Source organism: Lissotriton vulgaris, chromosome 2_1, assembly GCF_964263255.1.
Source record: "Lissotriton vulgaris chromosome 2_1, aLisVul1.2, whole genome shotgun sequence".
In the NCBI taxonomy this organism is placed as follows: domain Eukaryota; kingdom Metazoa; phylum Chordata; class Amphibia; order Caudata; family Salamandridae; genus Lissotriton; species Lissotriton vulgaris.
Genome location: NC_141687.1, coordinates 1,616,869,797 through 1,616,887,759, shown reverse-complemented (window position 1 = coordinate 1,616,887,759; position 17,963 = coordinate 1,616,869,797). Strand labels below are relative to the sequence as shown.

Below are 17,963 nucleotides of genomic sequence, written 5' to 3'. Positions count from 1 at the left end.
AACTGTATTGAAGCTAAAACCCAATTGGCATCTCTGGTCACATGTCAGCCCATGGTAGATGGTACCCTAGGTACCCAGGGCATTGAAACCAGAGAAGACCCCTAAGGGCTGCAGCACTTATTGTGCCACCTTTAGGGGCCCTGCACCCTGACACCCACACCCTGCATTTGCAGACTGAGTGTCCTTGTGCAGACCTAAACAAAGAGTTGACATGGCACACATCCCTGTGTGCCGTGCCCACAAACCCACTGCCCTGGCATACATCAGTCACCCCTCTAGCTGGGTGCCCTATGCCAGTGGTGTGGGCACAGGTGCATGAGCCCTGTGCCCCTACAGTATGTGAGGAAAGGAGGTGTGCCAGCCTGTGCCACCTCCACCCCTCAGGTGGGAGAGGCGAGGTGAAGCACAACTCCAAGCTCCGGCCATCTTGATGATGGGGAGCCCTGCCCAATCAGAGATAGGCTCCTGACCCCCTCCCACAGGAGAGGAGTGGGATAGGGGGTGTACTCACCCCAGGACAGGGTCCTATTGGTCCCTGCCCTTCACTTACCTGTAACACCCCTAAATGTAGTATTTAGGGGCACCCTGAACCTTCCTTTCTCACATTTCGATTTCTAAACAAGAAAGAAGACCAAGAAGAAGACCTGCCGTGCAGCTGCTAACAAGAGAACGACACAAACTGACTTGACCCCAGCCCTACAGGCCTGTTGATCCTTGAACCTGCTCCTGCTAAATCCCAGCGTCTCGTGCGGACAGCAACCTCAACAACCCCGGAGGACCTGCCTGCCTTAAACCTTCCAAAAGATTGGGACTCCCACGAGCAGTGGCTCTGCTCAAACAGTAATACCCCCAGGGCCAGCCAGGAACCGCAAATCCAGCCCACTCTGCACCCGCTGAGCCCGGGCCTGTGCCCAAGTGGACAAAGACCCTGAGGATGTCCTCCCGGCGATTCTGACCCGTAATCCAGTGCCCAAGGACCCTTACGACGCCTACAGTCTAAGAACCAGGGACCCCTCCTACCGCGACCAGCAGAGGGTAATATTTTCCGACATCCAAAGACACCCCTGCACCCGGCGTCCCGGCCTCCTGTGCCCAACTCCGGGGTGCCTACCTACCCTCCAAGATCCCAACTTACCCTTGAAGTGTTGGTCGCTCCACAAGATCCACCATCCCGAGCCTGCAGCCTTTCTTCCCTTTTTAAGATCTCCATTGAATAACATTGAGCGCCCGGCGGCTCAAAAGAACCCTGCCGCTCGAGTGCTCCTGTCAGTTCAATCTTTGTCCTATCCTACTTCCCCAAATACCCTGAGCAAGTGACCAGGAGCCCGGCTCCCACAGCCACATGGCCACCTAGCCAGCAGCCACCAACCGAAGGCCCCCTGCCTCTCATTGGATAACATTGGGCCTAACTACCTCTGCACCCGGCTGCCCGTGTGCCGCTGAGGGTGTACCAACTGTACCTACCTGACCCTGGGAGATCCCCGAGTCTATGCCCAGAACCTAAACTCTGGCAGTCTAGTACATACCTAGAAGCCGATAACTCACTTTTCTTCCATAGGCTAACATTGACTGGTTTCACTTGGAAATTCTTCTAAGTTTAGAGTTTTGGAACTTTAAAATATTCTTCTAAAATCAGTCGAACTACTAATTCCGATGTACTCACCTGTTATCAGGAGAGACCTCAGTGCTGCATCTTTGAGCCCAGTACTGACCCTGAAAAGTAATTCTAAGGGTACTTACCAGTAACTTGAATTTCCTTACATAGGATATCATTGCCTGCTTTTTTCTGAAAAAGTTTGTGTCGATTTTTGAAACTTACAAATATTCTCTAAAATCGTGCCAACGATAAAAACGTAATTATTTGCCTGTTTTTGATAGAGGTCCGAATGCTGAACCTAGGAGACCAGCACTGGATTACAAAAGTAACGTGAACATACTTTACCTGCAAATTGAATTTCCTTCCATAGGATAACATTGGTAATTGCAACTGAAAAAGTTTTTAAGTGTCAACTATTAAAAGACAATAATATTCCTTAAAAATCACTACTGTAACCGAAACGCTTTTACTTAACTGTTTACAGCTCATGTCCCGGGACTGAATCTAAGATCCAGTCCTGTGGTTAGAAAAGTAATATATTCACTTCCCTACATGGGTAGAACACGCGCACCCTGTCAGATACAAGCATCCAGGGTACTAGCCCTTACCAGTGAGACCATGGCATTGCTGCCAGGAGACAGGTCAGGGGGAGACTCAAAGATTGGTCAGCCAGAGGTGGATCAGGCTATCTCTGGGCACCCCTGGGGGGCATGGGAGACCCTGCCTTCTTCAGCGATAACCCTAGTCTGGGGAACATTCTGGGGCCGCTCCTCTACTCTTTCGAGCACTTCAACAGATGGAAATTGACCGGTTGTGCCTGGTCGGGTTCCGAGAGTTGGGAGGGCCGCACCCTAGGAAAGCAGAAGTTTTCAGAGCAAAGTCTGGCACTTCTAAACACTGCCCGCCCGCCCCCCCCCCCCCCCACCCCCCACCGACCCCGAGCCCTGAAGATGGACATCAGCTGGGAGTCCCCCTTGTTCTACCTGCCTCCCTGACATCTTTTGTACAATATGCAATTGTTTTCTATCCTCATGCAATATAAATTGCATGCTTTCTTTTACACCTGTAAACACTCCTACCGCCCCGTGCACACATACAAGTGGCACAGAGATGCCCACCCTCCCCTGGAGGTGCCATGCCTGTGAGAGAAGTGCAGCTCTCACGTGACTGGGCGACGGAAATGAGTGGGACAGTTAGGACGGGCACAGAGGCTCAAAATAAGAAATATTTATATACAGGAGTAAAGTAAAATAGAATAGACTGGGTGAAAAAAAAAGCAAAATCGAAACTATACTGGCGAGGAAACAAGTCCCTTTCCAGATCAGTGTTACCACACTTGTTCTTTAAAAAACGTCACAACGTGCTGCTTTCTCTTTTAGAGCCCGACTTACTGCTGGAGTAAAAGGTTCCTCATCTTCTTTATGGAGCCATTTGTTTCGCCCCATAAAGAAGAGAAGAAACCTTTTACCACATCAGTAAAAAGGAGGCAAGTCTGAAAAGGACGAGGCTTAAAGAGAAAGAAGAACATCACTAGGACCTCTTCTCCGATGGCTGGCCACCGTTTAGCATGAACAGTGACGCCAGCCAATGGAAAAGAGGGGCAGGGCTTAACCTCACTAGTGAAACTTACTGAATCTCATTAAATCTCACCAGCTCGACTGCGCAGTCTTACGCTAGCCGAGGCCTAATAAGAATAGGGAGGAAACTAAAATCCCCAAAAGGATTGTCCCTAAATTTGAGGAAGGTGATGACATCACCAAGTGGTTCACAGCCTTTGAAAAAGATTGTGAAATGAGAAGAGTAAACTGTTCTCTGGTAACTGCAGAGACACGCTTCTGACCCTCTTTGGGCCAGAGGCAGGGTCCTTTTATCTCAAGAAGAGCACTCGGATTAAGGGATTTGGACTCACCACTTAGGAATACAGAATTAGATTCAGGGGGGCTCACAAAACCCAGACCCAGTCCTGGATTGACTTTGTGGACTACTCAGTGAAGACACTGGATGGTTGGTTAGCTGGACATGATGTGCATGTATTTACTTGACTTTACAATATGTTTATGAAGGAACACATATTGGGTAATTGCACAAATGAAAAGTTGCATCAGCATTTGGTAGACTTCGGTCGAATTTCTCCCCAAGAATTGCGAAAGCAGGCAGACCACTGGGTCAAGACAAAGGTGACGAGGACAACCACTGGGGGTGACCAAAAGAAGGTGGTCACAAAACCTACCCAGGGGAAAGGTGGTGAGAATCCCCAAGATAAAAAGTCTGACTCTTCCTAAGGGCCCCAAAAACCTGTACAGGTGGGTGGGTCCCCAACTACTCCTTATGTGCCTTAGCCCTATAGGGGGAAGAACTTTTGATCCCTCCAAGGCCTATTGTAACAACTGTAAGAAGGGTTGGGAGAGGCCTCTCCAAGAACCCAAGCAAGACATTGTGGACTTGGTCTAAGGTCCAGAATAGCTGAGTACATGGAAAAAGCATCCAAGAATCTTGAGCCCAGCCAGGTGCTTCTGAAGCACTGGCAGGACCAAAAAGCTGCACTGGTTGAATTCCAACCTGGGAAACAGGTGTGGATTTTGAGCCAGTGGCACCAAGGGCTCTCCGAGACAGATGGAGTGGCCCTTACCTTATCCTAGAGAAAAAGAGTGAGGTCACCTACTTAGTTGACCTGGACACAAGCAGGACACCCAAAAGGGTTATCCGTGTGAACCGCCTAAACCTCTACAATGACAGGGCGGACATCACTATGCTGATGGTGAATGATGAGGAACAGGAAGCAGAGAGTGAACCTCTCCCTGATCTCCTCTCTTACAGTCCAAAAGATGGGTCAGTGGAGGGAGTAGTCTTTTCAGACAGCCTCTCTGCCCAACAGCAAACTGACTGCAAGCAAGTCTTGCAACAGTATACTAGTCTCTTTTCCCTGACCCCTGGCCTGACCAACTGGTGTACACATGATCTGGACACTGATGACAGTTTCCCTGTCAAAAACAAGAACTATGGCCAGTCAGACCAAGTCAAGGAAAGCATCAAGGCTGAAGTTAGAAAGATGCTGGAGTTAGGGGTTATTGAACCCTCTGAGAGCCCCTGGGCTAGCCCAGTGGTTCTAGTCCCCAAACCTCATCAACAGGGTAAAAAGAGAGAGATGAGGTCTGTGTGGAATATAGAGGGCTCAACTCTGTCACCAAGACAGATGCTCACCCTATTCCAAAAGCAAATGAACTGATAAGACAAATTGGAGGCAGCCAAATTCCTCAGTACTTTTGACTTGACTGCAGGGTACTGGCAGATTGGCATGCCCCAGGAGCAAAAGAGAACACCATTTTCCACCCCTGATGGGAACTAAGCAGATTGGCATGGTCCCATGAGCAAAAGAGAAAACAGCATTCTCCACCCTTGATGGGCACTATCAGTTTACTATGATGCCTTTTGGGTTAAAGAATGCCCCTGACACCGTCCAGAGGTTGGTGAATCAAGTCCTGACTGAGTTGGAGTCCTTTAGTGCAGCTTCTTTTGATGATATTGCTGTCTTTAGCTCCAGCTGGTAGGATCTCCTGATCCACCTTGGGAAGGTTTTAGCAGCCCTGCAATCTGCAGGCCTAACTATCAAGGCATCCAAATGCCTGATAGGGCAGGGTTCGGTGGTGTGGTTGGGCCACCTTGTTGGTGGAGGCCAGGTACAGCCCTTACAACCCAGGATCCAGAGTATCATGGAATGGGCAGCTCCAACCACCCAGACCAAAGTCAGGGTATTCCTTGGCTTGGCTGGGTACTACAGGAGGTTTGTGAAGGGATATGGGTCCATTGTACTCCCCTCACAGAACTCTCCTCCAAAAAGATGCCCAAGAAAATCAACTGCACTGTTAGTTGCCAAAACGCTTTTGACACACTAAAAGAACTAATGTGCTCAGCACCAATTCTAAAAGCACCAGATTATGCCAAGCAAGTTCATAGTGCAGAGTGATGCCTCTGAGCTAGGGATAGGAGCGGTCCTATCCCAGACCAAGGCTGAAGGCCAAGACCAACCTGGTGCTTTTATAAGCAGGAGGCTACTACCCAGAGAGCAGTGTTGGAGTGCCATTGAGAGGTAGGCCTTTGCTGTGGTTTGGGCCCTACCTGTTTGAACTTAATTCCTGGTTCAAACTGACCACTACTAAGGATGGTCCATCTCCCTACAGGGAATGGACTTTGAAGTGGAACACCAACCAGGGACTGCCCATGCTACTTAGACAGTGAAGACTCCCTAGAGCAAGGTTACAGCTCATGTCTCTGGACTGAATCTAAGATCCAGTCCTGTGGTTAGAAAAGTAATCTACAAAGTAACTAATTGCATTTAACCAGAAATTCCCATTGAGCTCAATGTTGCATTGGTTGAAACTGTGTTGCCTATTGCAACAAACTAACTATTGTATTCAAAAAGTCTATTGCCTATTTGAAAAGTATTTAACTAAAGTAACTCATCCTGAGAAAGTATATTTTGATACCTTGTGGGTTCTAAAATAAAACAACTATATCTTTTGATACAAAACCATTGGCCTAGAGTTCAGTTCTTGAGTGTGTGAGACCATTTGCTGACTGAGTGTGTACAACAAATGCTTTACACTGCCCTCTGATACTGCCTTACTGCTCGACCAAGCTAACACTTTAGAGAGTAAGGTTATATCTAACTTTAGCCTATGCCAAACCTCAAGGGACTGGGGACTCTTTACACACTGTACCTTACTTTGGTCCAGTATATATAGAGCCACTTTCCTACAGGATATTTTGAAATTTTAGGATGAGAGCAGTTTATCTTCAAAAGCGCAAGTTCCATGCTACCACATCAGTTGATTCCCACTGTGTGAATTTTATCAGAAATGTGCCAGCGAGGCTGTCATTTTATTGGAAAAATTCTCGATTTGTGGTGGCTAATCCATTTAAAGATTTCTTGATTTTTTTAAATTTATTTAGAGTATTTTATATAGCGCTGGCAATACCCGAGGGTATCAGAACGCTTTACAACAAATACACAGATAAATAAGAGAGGGTAGACAGAGCAAAAATGAGAGTCTGTGGGAAGGTATTGTAGTGTATTTGTCCGAAGGTTAAAGGTGTCAAGCAAGAAGGAGAACCTTGAGTTTTTGTTTTTTGTTTTTTTAAGGACACGAAGGAGGGTTGGTTCGGAGATCTGCTGGTATGGAGTTCCAGATTTAGGAGGCATTTCCTGAGAAGGAGCACGCCAGGGCTTTTTGTTGGAGTCTTTTTGGGGAAATGAGAAGTAGGTTGTTGGTGCTCCTAAGGTTTCTTGCCTGGCCTGCCTCGGTGAGGTTGGCTGCAAGGTAGACTGATTTGCCTGTGTGTAAGACTTTGTGGGTGAGTCCAGCAGTTTTGAACTGGCAGCGAGCTTCAATGGGGAGCCATTTGAGGATTTTCAGAAAGGGTGAGATATGACCGTGCTTTTTTTGTTCTAGTGACCATCCTTGCTGCTGCATTTAGAGTTGATCTCATGGGGGCTAGGCGAGATTTTGCTGTGCCTGCGAGGGTAGCATTTCCGTAGTCTAGTCTGGATAGAACCAGGGCTTGCGTTGCGGTCTAAATCATTAGGCGGGAGAAAGGGCTTGCTTTTGTTGAGTAGTTTTAGTTTGTAGTGGGCACTCCTAGCCGTGGCCTTTATGTGCGTGCTCATGTTCAGGCGGAGCCGGTCAGGGTACGGTCTAAGTTTAGGGAGTCCATAAGCTTAATCCATTCTTGGACCTGGTGGGTTTGTCCGTCGTTGGAGAGGAGAAGGATTTAAGTCTTATCTTGGTTAAGTTAAAGGTGGTTGTGTGATAGCCAGTTTTGAATTGTTAGATAAAAACACATATATGCTAATAAAAATCAGAGTATTGGAGGCATGTATAAACATACACATGTATATAGATACAAACACATCAATACGGATAGGTAATGTTCCCATTTTTTTTCTTTTAAACAGGGACAGAGGATGCCATTAACAATGTTCCTTAGTCTTGCAATACAAAAGGGTCTTAAGAACAATTTTAATGTCTTCATGAGTGAATTCTGTGCCCTCTGCTCCATGTTGACAAACTGAACTCACATATGTAAAGCCCATATATCGCCTGTAACTTCCAAAATCCTTTAATGTGTTTCAAGGCAGGGTTAGTGTAAACCTAGACAAGATGGATACTCACACTCCTGTTATTCAGGGCCATGAGTGTCATCTCCAGCTGAGTGTGGAAACAATGTAACCATTTTGGCTTGCATTTTTTACGCTGGTTAGCACGCTGACTATACGAGAGGTCACAATCTGGGTTATTACTTTGTGTCCTTTGTTCAGTAACATACTCTTGAAGTGTAAACCAACCTCTTTTTATAGTGGTGCAGCTTTTGGCGTGACTATACAACATCACTATGCAACAACCCAGGAATAGTGCATGCCAATATGATAGTTTCTCTACAGAAGTCTCCAAGAAACTACCATATGGCCAATTCCTAAGAATATGTACAAAAGAATATCATTTAAGCAGGATACTTTCCTAATTTAAAATACTTGAAAAACATGTGGCACCCGAAGAAGTTAGTTAAATAAAGAACTACAGGCCCTTTGGGAAATCTGAGTAATAGGTCATGGCTGAACAACCTCATTCTCTCTATTTTAATAGCAAGAGTGCATAGGACCACATCAATGCGTGGCACTTAAAAGACCCTGCCACCAAGAAAGAGAGTCGAAACATCGGATCGTTCCTTCCGGGAAAATGTGGGTACTGTTGACTCAGTGATAACACTTTGGGAGGCATACAAGACAGTGATGCGTGGCGAGGTCCTGTCTCTGGTGGCCGGGAAGAAAAGGAGGCATCAGGCAGAGGTGGTTAGGGCGAAGGCAGAGGTGATTCTGTTAGAGGAGGGGGTGGCGAGAACTGCTACTCCGCAGGCCCTGCATCTTTTGAAACTACGGGAGGATGAGTATAAAAGTATAGCTAGAGATAGGGTGATAGCCCAGAACAATGCTGTCCAGAGTCGGATATATGAGCACGGCGACAAGGCCGATAAATTGTTTGAACGTAGAGGTTGGTTCCAGAGTTGCAGGGTACAGATTCTGATATAGTTACGGAGCCGCAGGCAGTTGCAGATGCGTTCTCTGATTACTACAGGGGGGTATATACCACTGTTGGTGGATATACGGAGGCAGAAAACTGGAAAGTGATTAGAGGCATTAACATGCCTGAATTGTCGGTTGACGACAGGGAATATTTGGACTCCCCTTTCACAAATGATTAGGTTGCGCAGGCGATTAGGGGGGTAAAATCTGGGAAGGCTACCGGCCCCAATGGAATACCAATAGAGCTGTACAAATTGAATGCTCATAAACTTGCCCCTTATGTTCTAGCCATGTTTATAGACAGCAGGGAGATGGGTTGACTTCCATATGATCAGCGGGTGGCAAATATTGCAGTTATTCCCAAGGTAGGTAAGCCTAAGACACTATTTTCTTCATATAGACCCATTTTGCTGCTCAACGCCAAGCCTAAAATCCTGGCGAAACTACTCGCTACCAGATTGGTAAGAGTAATCACAAACTTGATATACCCTGATCAGCTTGGCTTCTTGCTGCACTGCAACACTGCTCTGAATTTACGGAGGCTATATGGAATCCTGGGCAGTTCACCGAAGATACACGAGCCTGCGGTCCTGATGTCGTTAAGATGCCACTATGGCGTTCGATAGGGTTGAGTGAGCTTACTTATTTGCGGTATTGGCAAAGTTTGGCTTCGGACCAGAGTTCATCGGTTGGGTACACTTATTGTACGCTGATACCTTGGCCAGGGTGGTTGTGAACAACTGTAAGTCGGCTGACTTTCCGTTGGGACGAGACAGGGATGTCCTTGGTCCCTGCTTCTCTACGCTCTTGCATTGGAGCCTCTGGCGGCGTGGGTCCGCTGGGATCAGTCAATACGGGGCTTGCGGAGGATGTCTGAGTGAGAGGATAAAACGTCACTGTATGCAGACGATATCCTACTTTATCTTACCAACACCAGGGTGTCTTTGAGTAATTTTCCGGATATTCTTGCCATATTTGGTAGGTATTCCGGATTCGCTATAAATTGGTCGAAGTCTGTGCTTTTCTTCCTCGTGGGAGAGCCACCGGTGATCCCGGCGTCGTGCCTGATTCAGATAGAACAAGTGTGGTTCAAATACCTAGGTATCTATGTAACACTCGACCGAAAACTGCGTTATGCCAACAATTTGGGTCCCCCTTTGAGACGGTTCCGAAAGGATGTGGAGCGCTGGAAGGCACTCCCGCTGTCCTTGCTTGGTAGGGCAGTGCTGTTTAAGATGATTGCACTCCCCCGATTTTTATATGTGCTTCAAAATACAATATACCGGGTGCCTGTATCCTATTTTAAAGAAATAGAGGCCCTTCAGAGGAAGCTACTCTGGAAGGGAGACCCCGAATAGCCTTTACCAAACTCACTCTCCCATGGTAGGACGGCGGGATTGGATTGCCAGACCTAAGAGAGTACTATTGGGCTTCGCAGCTTGCAGCAGTGAATCATGCCGTGTACGGGCCCCACAGAGACCCAGGGTACGCCATGGACAGAGGGCAGGCACCAGGCGGATACATTACGATGGCGCTTTATGCCCGGCCCGTTTACGCTGCTGGGCCCAACGGCACATGCAGTCTATGTATGGCATGATGCCAATGGATATCTCGCCTGGGAAGGGAAATTAACCATGGCAACCCCCCTGTGGAACGCGGAGAAACTTGGGAGCTTGTGGAAATCCAAGGGATTTGATAAGTGGGACCTCACTGGAATCTCTCGGATCAAGGATATTGGGGGGTGTGGGATACGATACATACCATTTAATCCCTTAAGCAACAGTACAGTCTACATGATAATAAGTATTATCCATACCTCCAGATTAGGCACCCCTCCTCCCCACATACCCGGGGGAACCCTGCTTCCGGAGGCCTCTCCTCTCGAGGATGGGGTGTTAGATAGACATCTCCCCGAGAAAACCATCTCTTTAATGTACAAAAAGCTTATTAATCATATGGAGAGCCCCCTGGGACTTAACAGATCGCAGTTGAGCGCAGATGGGATAGAGCTGGATGACGAGGACTGGACAGAGGCGATTTCCTCCCCGAAGGTGGTAGCGATCCAGATGAGGCTTCGACTGGTGCAATTAAAGATCTTACATAGGTTGTATATTACAGGGCCCAGACTGGTGCATATAGGGGGAGTGGTGAGTGCTGAAGGGGGTGCAGAGAGTTGGGCACCTTCATGCATATTCTATGGCACTGCGTGGTAGTGCAGGAGTATTGGACGAAGGTTCACGACGAGGTAGGGGGTGCCTTGGGGAGAGGATTAGACCAGAAGCCCCGAGATGTATACTGAATGTGTGGGAACCCTCGGACCTGAATGTGTATCGTAAGCAAAGGGCGACACTGGCATGTATGATAGCCAAACGGAATATTACTCAGCTGTGGGATTTTTTCAAAACAAACCCATTTTTATCCCTATTTACAAATAAATACATACAGGAAAATGGATGGTTGTCTGTAAATATCTGTAAAAATCAGTAAACGGAAAAATGGGAATAATTATAAATCAAATATAGCATGAGTAGAAATCACACATGATAAACTCAATTACTGGCTGAGTTAAATCCCTTAAGATGGCCTGATTTTGAGTAGGTGAATTTAGAATGAAACCTCAAAAACAAGCCACTCAACTCACAGCCTTCCCACTCCCCGACAAACGTCTTCTGATGTCTATGTTTGCACAAAGTGCTTCAGCAAGCACAAAGTGTCCAGGGAAGTCGGACCCCACACTATCAACATGCACCCCAGACCATAGTCCCATCCCCACAATAACAGCCCATGATTAAGCCATCTCCCAGCACACTATTCCCACACCTCAAGTGTTGAGAGTTCACCACGCACTATTATGCATACTGTATGCTGCCCCACCACCATTGAAATCGAGATACCGCACACACATTTTCTCCGAAACTGAAGCTACATCCTGTCGCACCTCAAAGACTAAATCCAAACATCACTCATCCCAGATTAAAATCCACCAACTAATCAGCACACCATCAAGACTCGAACCCCACACAAGCCAACATTCACCCCTAGACTAGGGCTCTCACACACAACAAAAACACCCACAGACTGGAATCACCTCTGACCACCAGGTGCTCCTAAACTGAACCCACCTACTACAAACCCTTGCCTGAAGCTCGTGACCACCCAAGACCAAATACCCTACTAACAACCCTCACCAGACCACCCACACCAACAATCACATACTTTGATCTGTGACTCCCAGTCACCAACACAAAGTATCCCCAGACTGGGAAAATGTTTGACTACCAGGGCCAGCCTTTAACATGGGCCAGCTGGGAAGCACACAGCAAAGGCTACGGACTAGACACAGTCACCATCTGAACGGATTTCGATAAACTGCCCTTAAATACGTTTCTTCCAGCTTTTCGCAGCCTGCTCGTAAAAACCAACTATCTCACTCTCCTCTCTTCTAACCTTTTCTTATCCATCTCCTCCACCAGCCCCTCTCCTTCCATTTGGTGCTGACGATGTCAAAGAGGTTCATGTAGAGTGGGCAAAAGGCGGAGTGATGTGTGCTAACCGAAGGCCCGTCACTGCTCTGAGTGAAACTGCAGTGACTGATCTGTGCATACTAAAGTCACTCATGAAGATCACCAGCAGAAGGCTAAAGGCAGGGGAGATCAGCATCCTGCCAGGGAGGCAAGGAAGGTCTTGGGTAGCAGAGAACTCTCCATCCCTCCTCTGCAACTTTGCTTTTTGTTCCCCTCCTTGGTACAAGTCACAGGCAAGGGCCATTGGGGCTGAGGTCCAGGTTACAGCTCAAAAGTTACTTCATGCACATTATGAGCATGTATTAAATTCACTGTTTTCTCTCTGCGGTGCGATACTTGCGTTTCCACGAATAAATGCAGGATACTAAGTTTCGGGGACAAAATTTAAAATAACGTATTTGTCGAGCTAACGGAAGGTAGCGAAATATCTTTCCTCAAAAGCTCCTATAATAGGAGAGCAACATTTGATTTCGCCCGGAGTGCTAATTGTGCAAAGGCGACCCCGCGCACTCCCACACAAAAAGCCATCTACTATCAACAAGAAATCCAGACTAGAGACGCCCCATTTAAGCATTCCGGACTTCGGTCAGCCCCGCTTGTATCTAAGAACGGAGGCCGATCTAGAATCAAATCATTTTAGGCAAAGAAGTACCCCTACACTTCGAACTGCCGTCATCTTCGTGTACTCGAGCTGTGGAGAACGTCTCCTCATACACTTCTGATTAACTGAAACGTGGCATCATGCGCCCTAGACTGCAATTCACAAACGTGCACCATAGACAGATTGGCAATTTACTGTTTGGCCCTAATAGGACGAACTCCGGCCGCCTAATCTTTCTACGAATTTGGGCCTTGTGCGCACTATATGCAAGAGTTCCCACCTAAGCCACCTCCTGCTCGCAACTCCCGAAAAGCCAGAAGACATCATTATTTTGTATCTCACCCTGGTTGTTCCACATGTTGCTGGTCCTGGGGCTGATTTTAACACAAGCCGTCTGTAACTCGCGCCACAATCCACTTGCCGCGAAATAACGTCATCCAATGAAACTAAGCCTGCTTCGAGCTATAGCCAACCACGTGCGTGCTTATTTCTACATGCTAGGAAGACGGGCTCGAAAGACTCGTCAATTAAAATAGAAAACGGACAAATTGGGTTAATCTGCTTGTCAAAACCGACAATGAACGAATCTGGCATCCATCTTGGAATAGGAAGCTTTTCTTGAACGGTAAAATCTAGCCAGTTCCTACATGGAAAGTCCGACTCTGATCGCTAACATGGTGTTATACAAGTTTTATTTTTTTTAGCAGAAACTTAATCGTCTGTTAAAATAACACAACCCACATTACTTTTTTTTATTGTGCAACAAACAGCACTTCTGCTTACACGTGACACTACTAATTAAAATCATTTGGCTGCAAACCTCCTCCACGCCTGTTGCTTGCTAAGCCATTTTTAGGTCGAAGCCTGCCAGAAATGTTCTGTCTAGAAACGGAGTGACTTCTGGGCAATCTGAAAGCTCCACAGGGACTGCCCATTGCTTAGTATTGATTTTTTTGCGGTTTGTAAGTCTCACATTTTCTGGCTTTCTGTTTCTGGCTTTATTTGATTTAGGCTGTTCAGTATGTCTTCATCCTGCCATGGTGCAAACCTTGTTCACCATTGCTACTTGAATTATTAGACGAGTCCTCCCTTTCTGTAAAGAGGCTTTATTTTGTTGTTGTCACATTTGCTGTTCAAAGTCAAAGGTTAAATGTCAGTCTCTGTATTACAGGGATCTTGGTGTTTACTTTTCTTTCTCTGACTTCAAAGTGAGAGGATTTATGTGATAATCTTGTTTGGATATTGGAAAAAAAAGTTTTTTTTTCTAGTAAACAATAACATGTAAATGTCCGTAAATGAATTGTGCACATATTCCGGAATATATCAGACTTACGAAAGCACAAATGAAGCACATTTGTCTGTAATATGGAAGTGTGGTGTAAACAAATACTTGAATAAGATCAAAACAAATCAGTACACCACACATTATCGTTTGTGCACTGTATAGTTTTATCCGTAAAACTGTAAGTGCAAACGTAATTGTCATTTTAATTGAAAATGTGTTGTTTCTTATGGCAGTGTGCTACCACACCATGCACATTTCACCATACGCCAATCCTCTCTACACATCTCCACTCTACAACACTCTACTCCACAACACTCTGTCCCTCCACTCTAAGCCAACCACTCTACTCCATGACACAACACTCCATTCCACCACACTCCACTCCATGCCACTTCACACTAGGTCACTCTACTCCATTCTACGACACTCCATGCCACTGCACTCTACAACAATCCACTCTACAACACAACACTGCTCCACTCCACTATACAGCATTCAACTCTACGCAACTTCACCCTACAGCACTCTATGCCCCTCCACTCTACTCCACCAAACGCCACTCCACTCTGACACTCTACACCACTCCACTCTACTTCACTCCACAACACTTTACTCATCTCTACTCCACTCTAGGCCACACATCTCCACTCTATGACTTTACTGTACTCCACTCTAAGCCACTCCACAACACTCTATGCTGGGTCACTCTACTCCACTCTACAACACTTTATTCCACTCCATGCCCCTCCATTTTACTCCACTCCACTTTTTTTCCACTCTACTCCACTCTTCGCCACTCCCCTCTATGCTACTAACTCTTAGCAATGCTGAACAGCAGCCACATTGGTGTACAGCATGGCTAAAACACATTGACAAATCCAATAGCTCATTCAATGGTGAAACCTATTGGCTTTGCCAAAGCTTGTTTGATGTGTGGTGTAGTTCGTTCTTACACCTTGATAACTTTTTTTATCATAAAGTCAACTGTGTCATATTTGCCTCCTTTTTTCCCAACATCCTGGGAATTTTTTGCCATTTACTGTAGCACAAACGTGACTCAAAGCTATTGGAGAGCTTTATGTGAGGACCAGTTACAGCACACAAGGACACTTTTTATTTTTCTATTTTTATTTTTTAAGTAAATAAAGATTATGTGATTTGCTCACAATCCAATGATGTTGAGCCTACGCCGAGACTCGAACATGGTTCCCTAGCTCAAAAGTCGGCAGGTCTGGCCATTAATGCCACATCCTTCGAAGGTACCCAGGATCTGCAGAATTCCCTAAAGGGAACCAAGAAAATAGTAAACATTTAGATAATGTTGGGCCTTGTGTGAAAAAGCTTTTTTTTGTTTTTTTTAAAAAGTCTTCAACAAAAGCTTTGATGTGCTAGGATCATCATCCTCGCAGCGTTCAGGAATAAGCAGAGCTGTATCAAAAAACATTGTTTTACCATAGTTTTTTTTTTTTTTTTTGTAAGAGGTAGTCCATTTGTCCTAATTTTTGTGGATTTAACCTACTTGCAGTTTGTGGTAGAAACAGGTATGAGGCCCATGGGTAGGGTTGCCACCTTTCCAAAAGAAATAAAAAAAATGCCAGCCCTTTGTTGTTTTAAAAAACATCTGAGGCCCTGACATAACACTAAATATCAGCAAAATTGTATGTATTTATTTATAAAATGACTTTTCTACCTTTCTTTATTTTAATTTATTAGTCAGCGATCATTACGCAGCTCTAGAACATATTTAAAAGTGCTTTCTATTTAGATTTGCTGTTTGATGTATGTGCAGATGAGGGTTAAAAATACTGACTTTAGGTGATTTTGCTTATTTTTGTACTGGCTGGGACAGTAAAATACAGGTGTTGAAACCAAAAAACCCAAAAACCAATAGCAGCAAAAAAACATATAAAAAATGAGTGGGAATAATAAGATATCAGTGACATTTTCACCTGTATTTTTTGTCATGATAGCAGACTTAGCAAAGTAATATACAGCTAAGTTCGGTAGACCCTTCTCATCACAGGGTTTGTAGAGTTTGTAGTTTCTCTAAAAACATGCAATACTCAGAGCCAACAACTGAGCTGCAGCTTATAATGATTCTTCATTGTGTACTGACCATGAAGCAATTCATATGGTAAAATAAAATGAATAAAAACATGGGTATGAATGAAACATATGTATTTCTGAAAAGTGCACAACATTTTGAGTTTAGGGGCAGTGGTTATTTGTACTCCTGAATTAAAGATTACCCGTACAATCATCATTCAGTAGGCATTTCCCATTTTGCCAATAATTTCTTTTTTATAAACAAACTTACATTTTCAAGGCAAAATGCAGATAAATCCAATTGGCAATAACAAATGTTCCACTCTTCTGTGATCCCACCTCTCCTGATAAAAATGGTACCTAATTTATGTGACTAGGTAAAGTGCTTGCTCCCCCAAAAAATGACCTGGTGACACTATATTTCACCCAGCAAGATCACCACTCTTTTTACAATGTGGGGAGGTGTGCAATTTGGGCCCTAGCTCAGTCGCCACTAACTGGGACCCCCCCCCTCATCTCAGATAGGGAAGTCCAGGGTGGTGTGACTTGTGTGGATCTCATGATGTATTATTACACAGGAATACACCTTGCCCTTAAAATTAACCCTTTCCCTTCCCCCTGCCCTGAGGCCTAAAACCCTTCCTTAGCTCCTAAAACTACCCTGGCTCCCCGACCTGAGTCCTAAAACCCTGCCCTTTACCAAAAAAACGACGACCCCCCCCCCGCCCTGAGCCCTAAAACTGACCCACCATTAAAAACGACCCCACCCCACCAACCAGGCACCAGCCCCACTTACCTGGAGCTTCCTGTCCCAATGCTTCAGGTTCCACTCCCTGCCCATCCGGACATCTAGACCGCTGTCTTTCTTAACCACGCATGTGCGTGGTTAATGCAGACGCGCTGTTTAGGCAAGTGTTGTTCCGCGTGCTGGGTAATGGCACGCGTGACTCAGCCAGCGTTATAAAGGCTGTTTCCCATGAAGGAGACCACAAATGTGAATTGCCATATGATTGGCTGATCGGAGCGTAGGCTTAGCATTCCCAGTCCGTGCTGCAATAAGCCAATCAACATCTGCTTTTTCCTACCCTTAAAAGTTTAAAAACTTTTCACCCTGCTGCCCTCCCAGTGCCTCACAGACCCTGCACTGTAAGCTGTCTATATTTAGCTCAGCAGTAGAGTCCACTCGCCATGTCAGGCCAGCAGGCTTGGAAACGGACTCGCCCTGAAAAAAAATCTACTGGCAATAGCGAGTAGATTTTTCGAGGCCTGGCTAATGCAACTCCTTGTTAACCAATGGCGCTACCAGCCTTGCTACAGTGAAAACAGGAATTTGGAATTTTCACTGTCAAGGAATGTCTAGCACACAAGGAAAATGCCCTTGTTTTTAATATGTAGCACTCTGCTTTGTGGGCTAACAATGTCTTCAATGGCGGTTATTATTAGTATTATACAGGGAGGTTTAGACTTGGCAAAAATAGTTTATTTTGCCCTCTTGAGTTGGCAGGTTAGATGATGTTCGATTAGGTTGCAATGGCAGACCAAGAGCCATGTTTTCCCCTTATTACCAGAGTTGTGGCACAATTAAGTGCTGCAGCCCACTAGTGACATTTAACTTACAAGCCTGTGTACCTCTTGTACAATATTCTAGGGACTTATAGGTAAGTTAAGTTAGTCAATTGGGTTTTAGCCAACTGTACACAACTTTGACGTGTCCGAACAATGCACTGTGGCCTGTAAAGCAGGACCCAGTGATCTACAGAGTCAATAAACCTTCAGCATCAGTCCGAAATTTGAGGGGATGATCATACAAAAGATTTTGGGCCCTGACTCAT

At 45.7% G+C, this 17,963-nt stretch overlaps 1 protein-coding gene across 1 annotated transcript in view; it reads right to left on the bottom strand.

The window, feature by feature from the left end:
- RPA2 (replication protein A2) overlaps positions 1–13,322 on the bottom strand; it is a 92,055-nt gene extending 78,733 nt beyond the window's left edge. Inside the window, exon 1 of the mRNA XM_086957489.1 lies at positions 13,143–13,322. Within this exon, the coding sequence (XP_086813615.1) occupies positions 13,143–13,158 (16 nt within the window). The 5' untranslated portion in view covers positions 13,159–13,322. The remainder of the gene's footprint in view (positions 1–13,142) is intronic.
- Between the last annotated feature and the right edge of the window lie 4,641 nt (positions 13,323–17,963).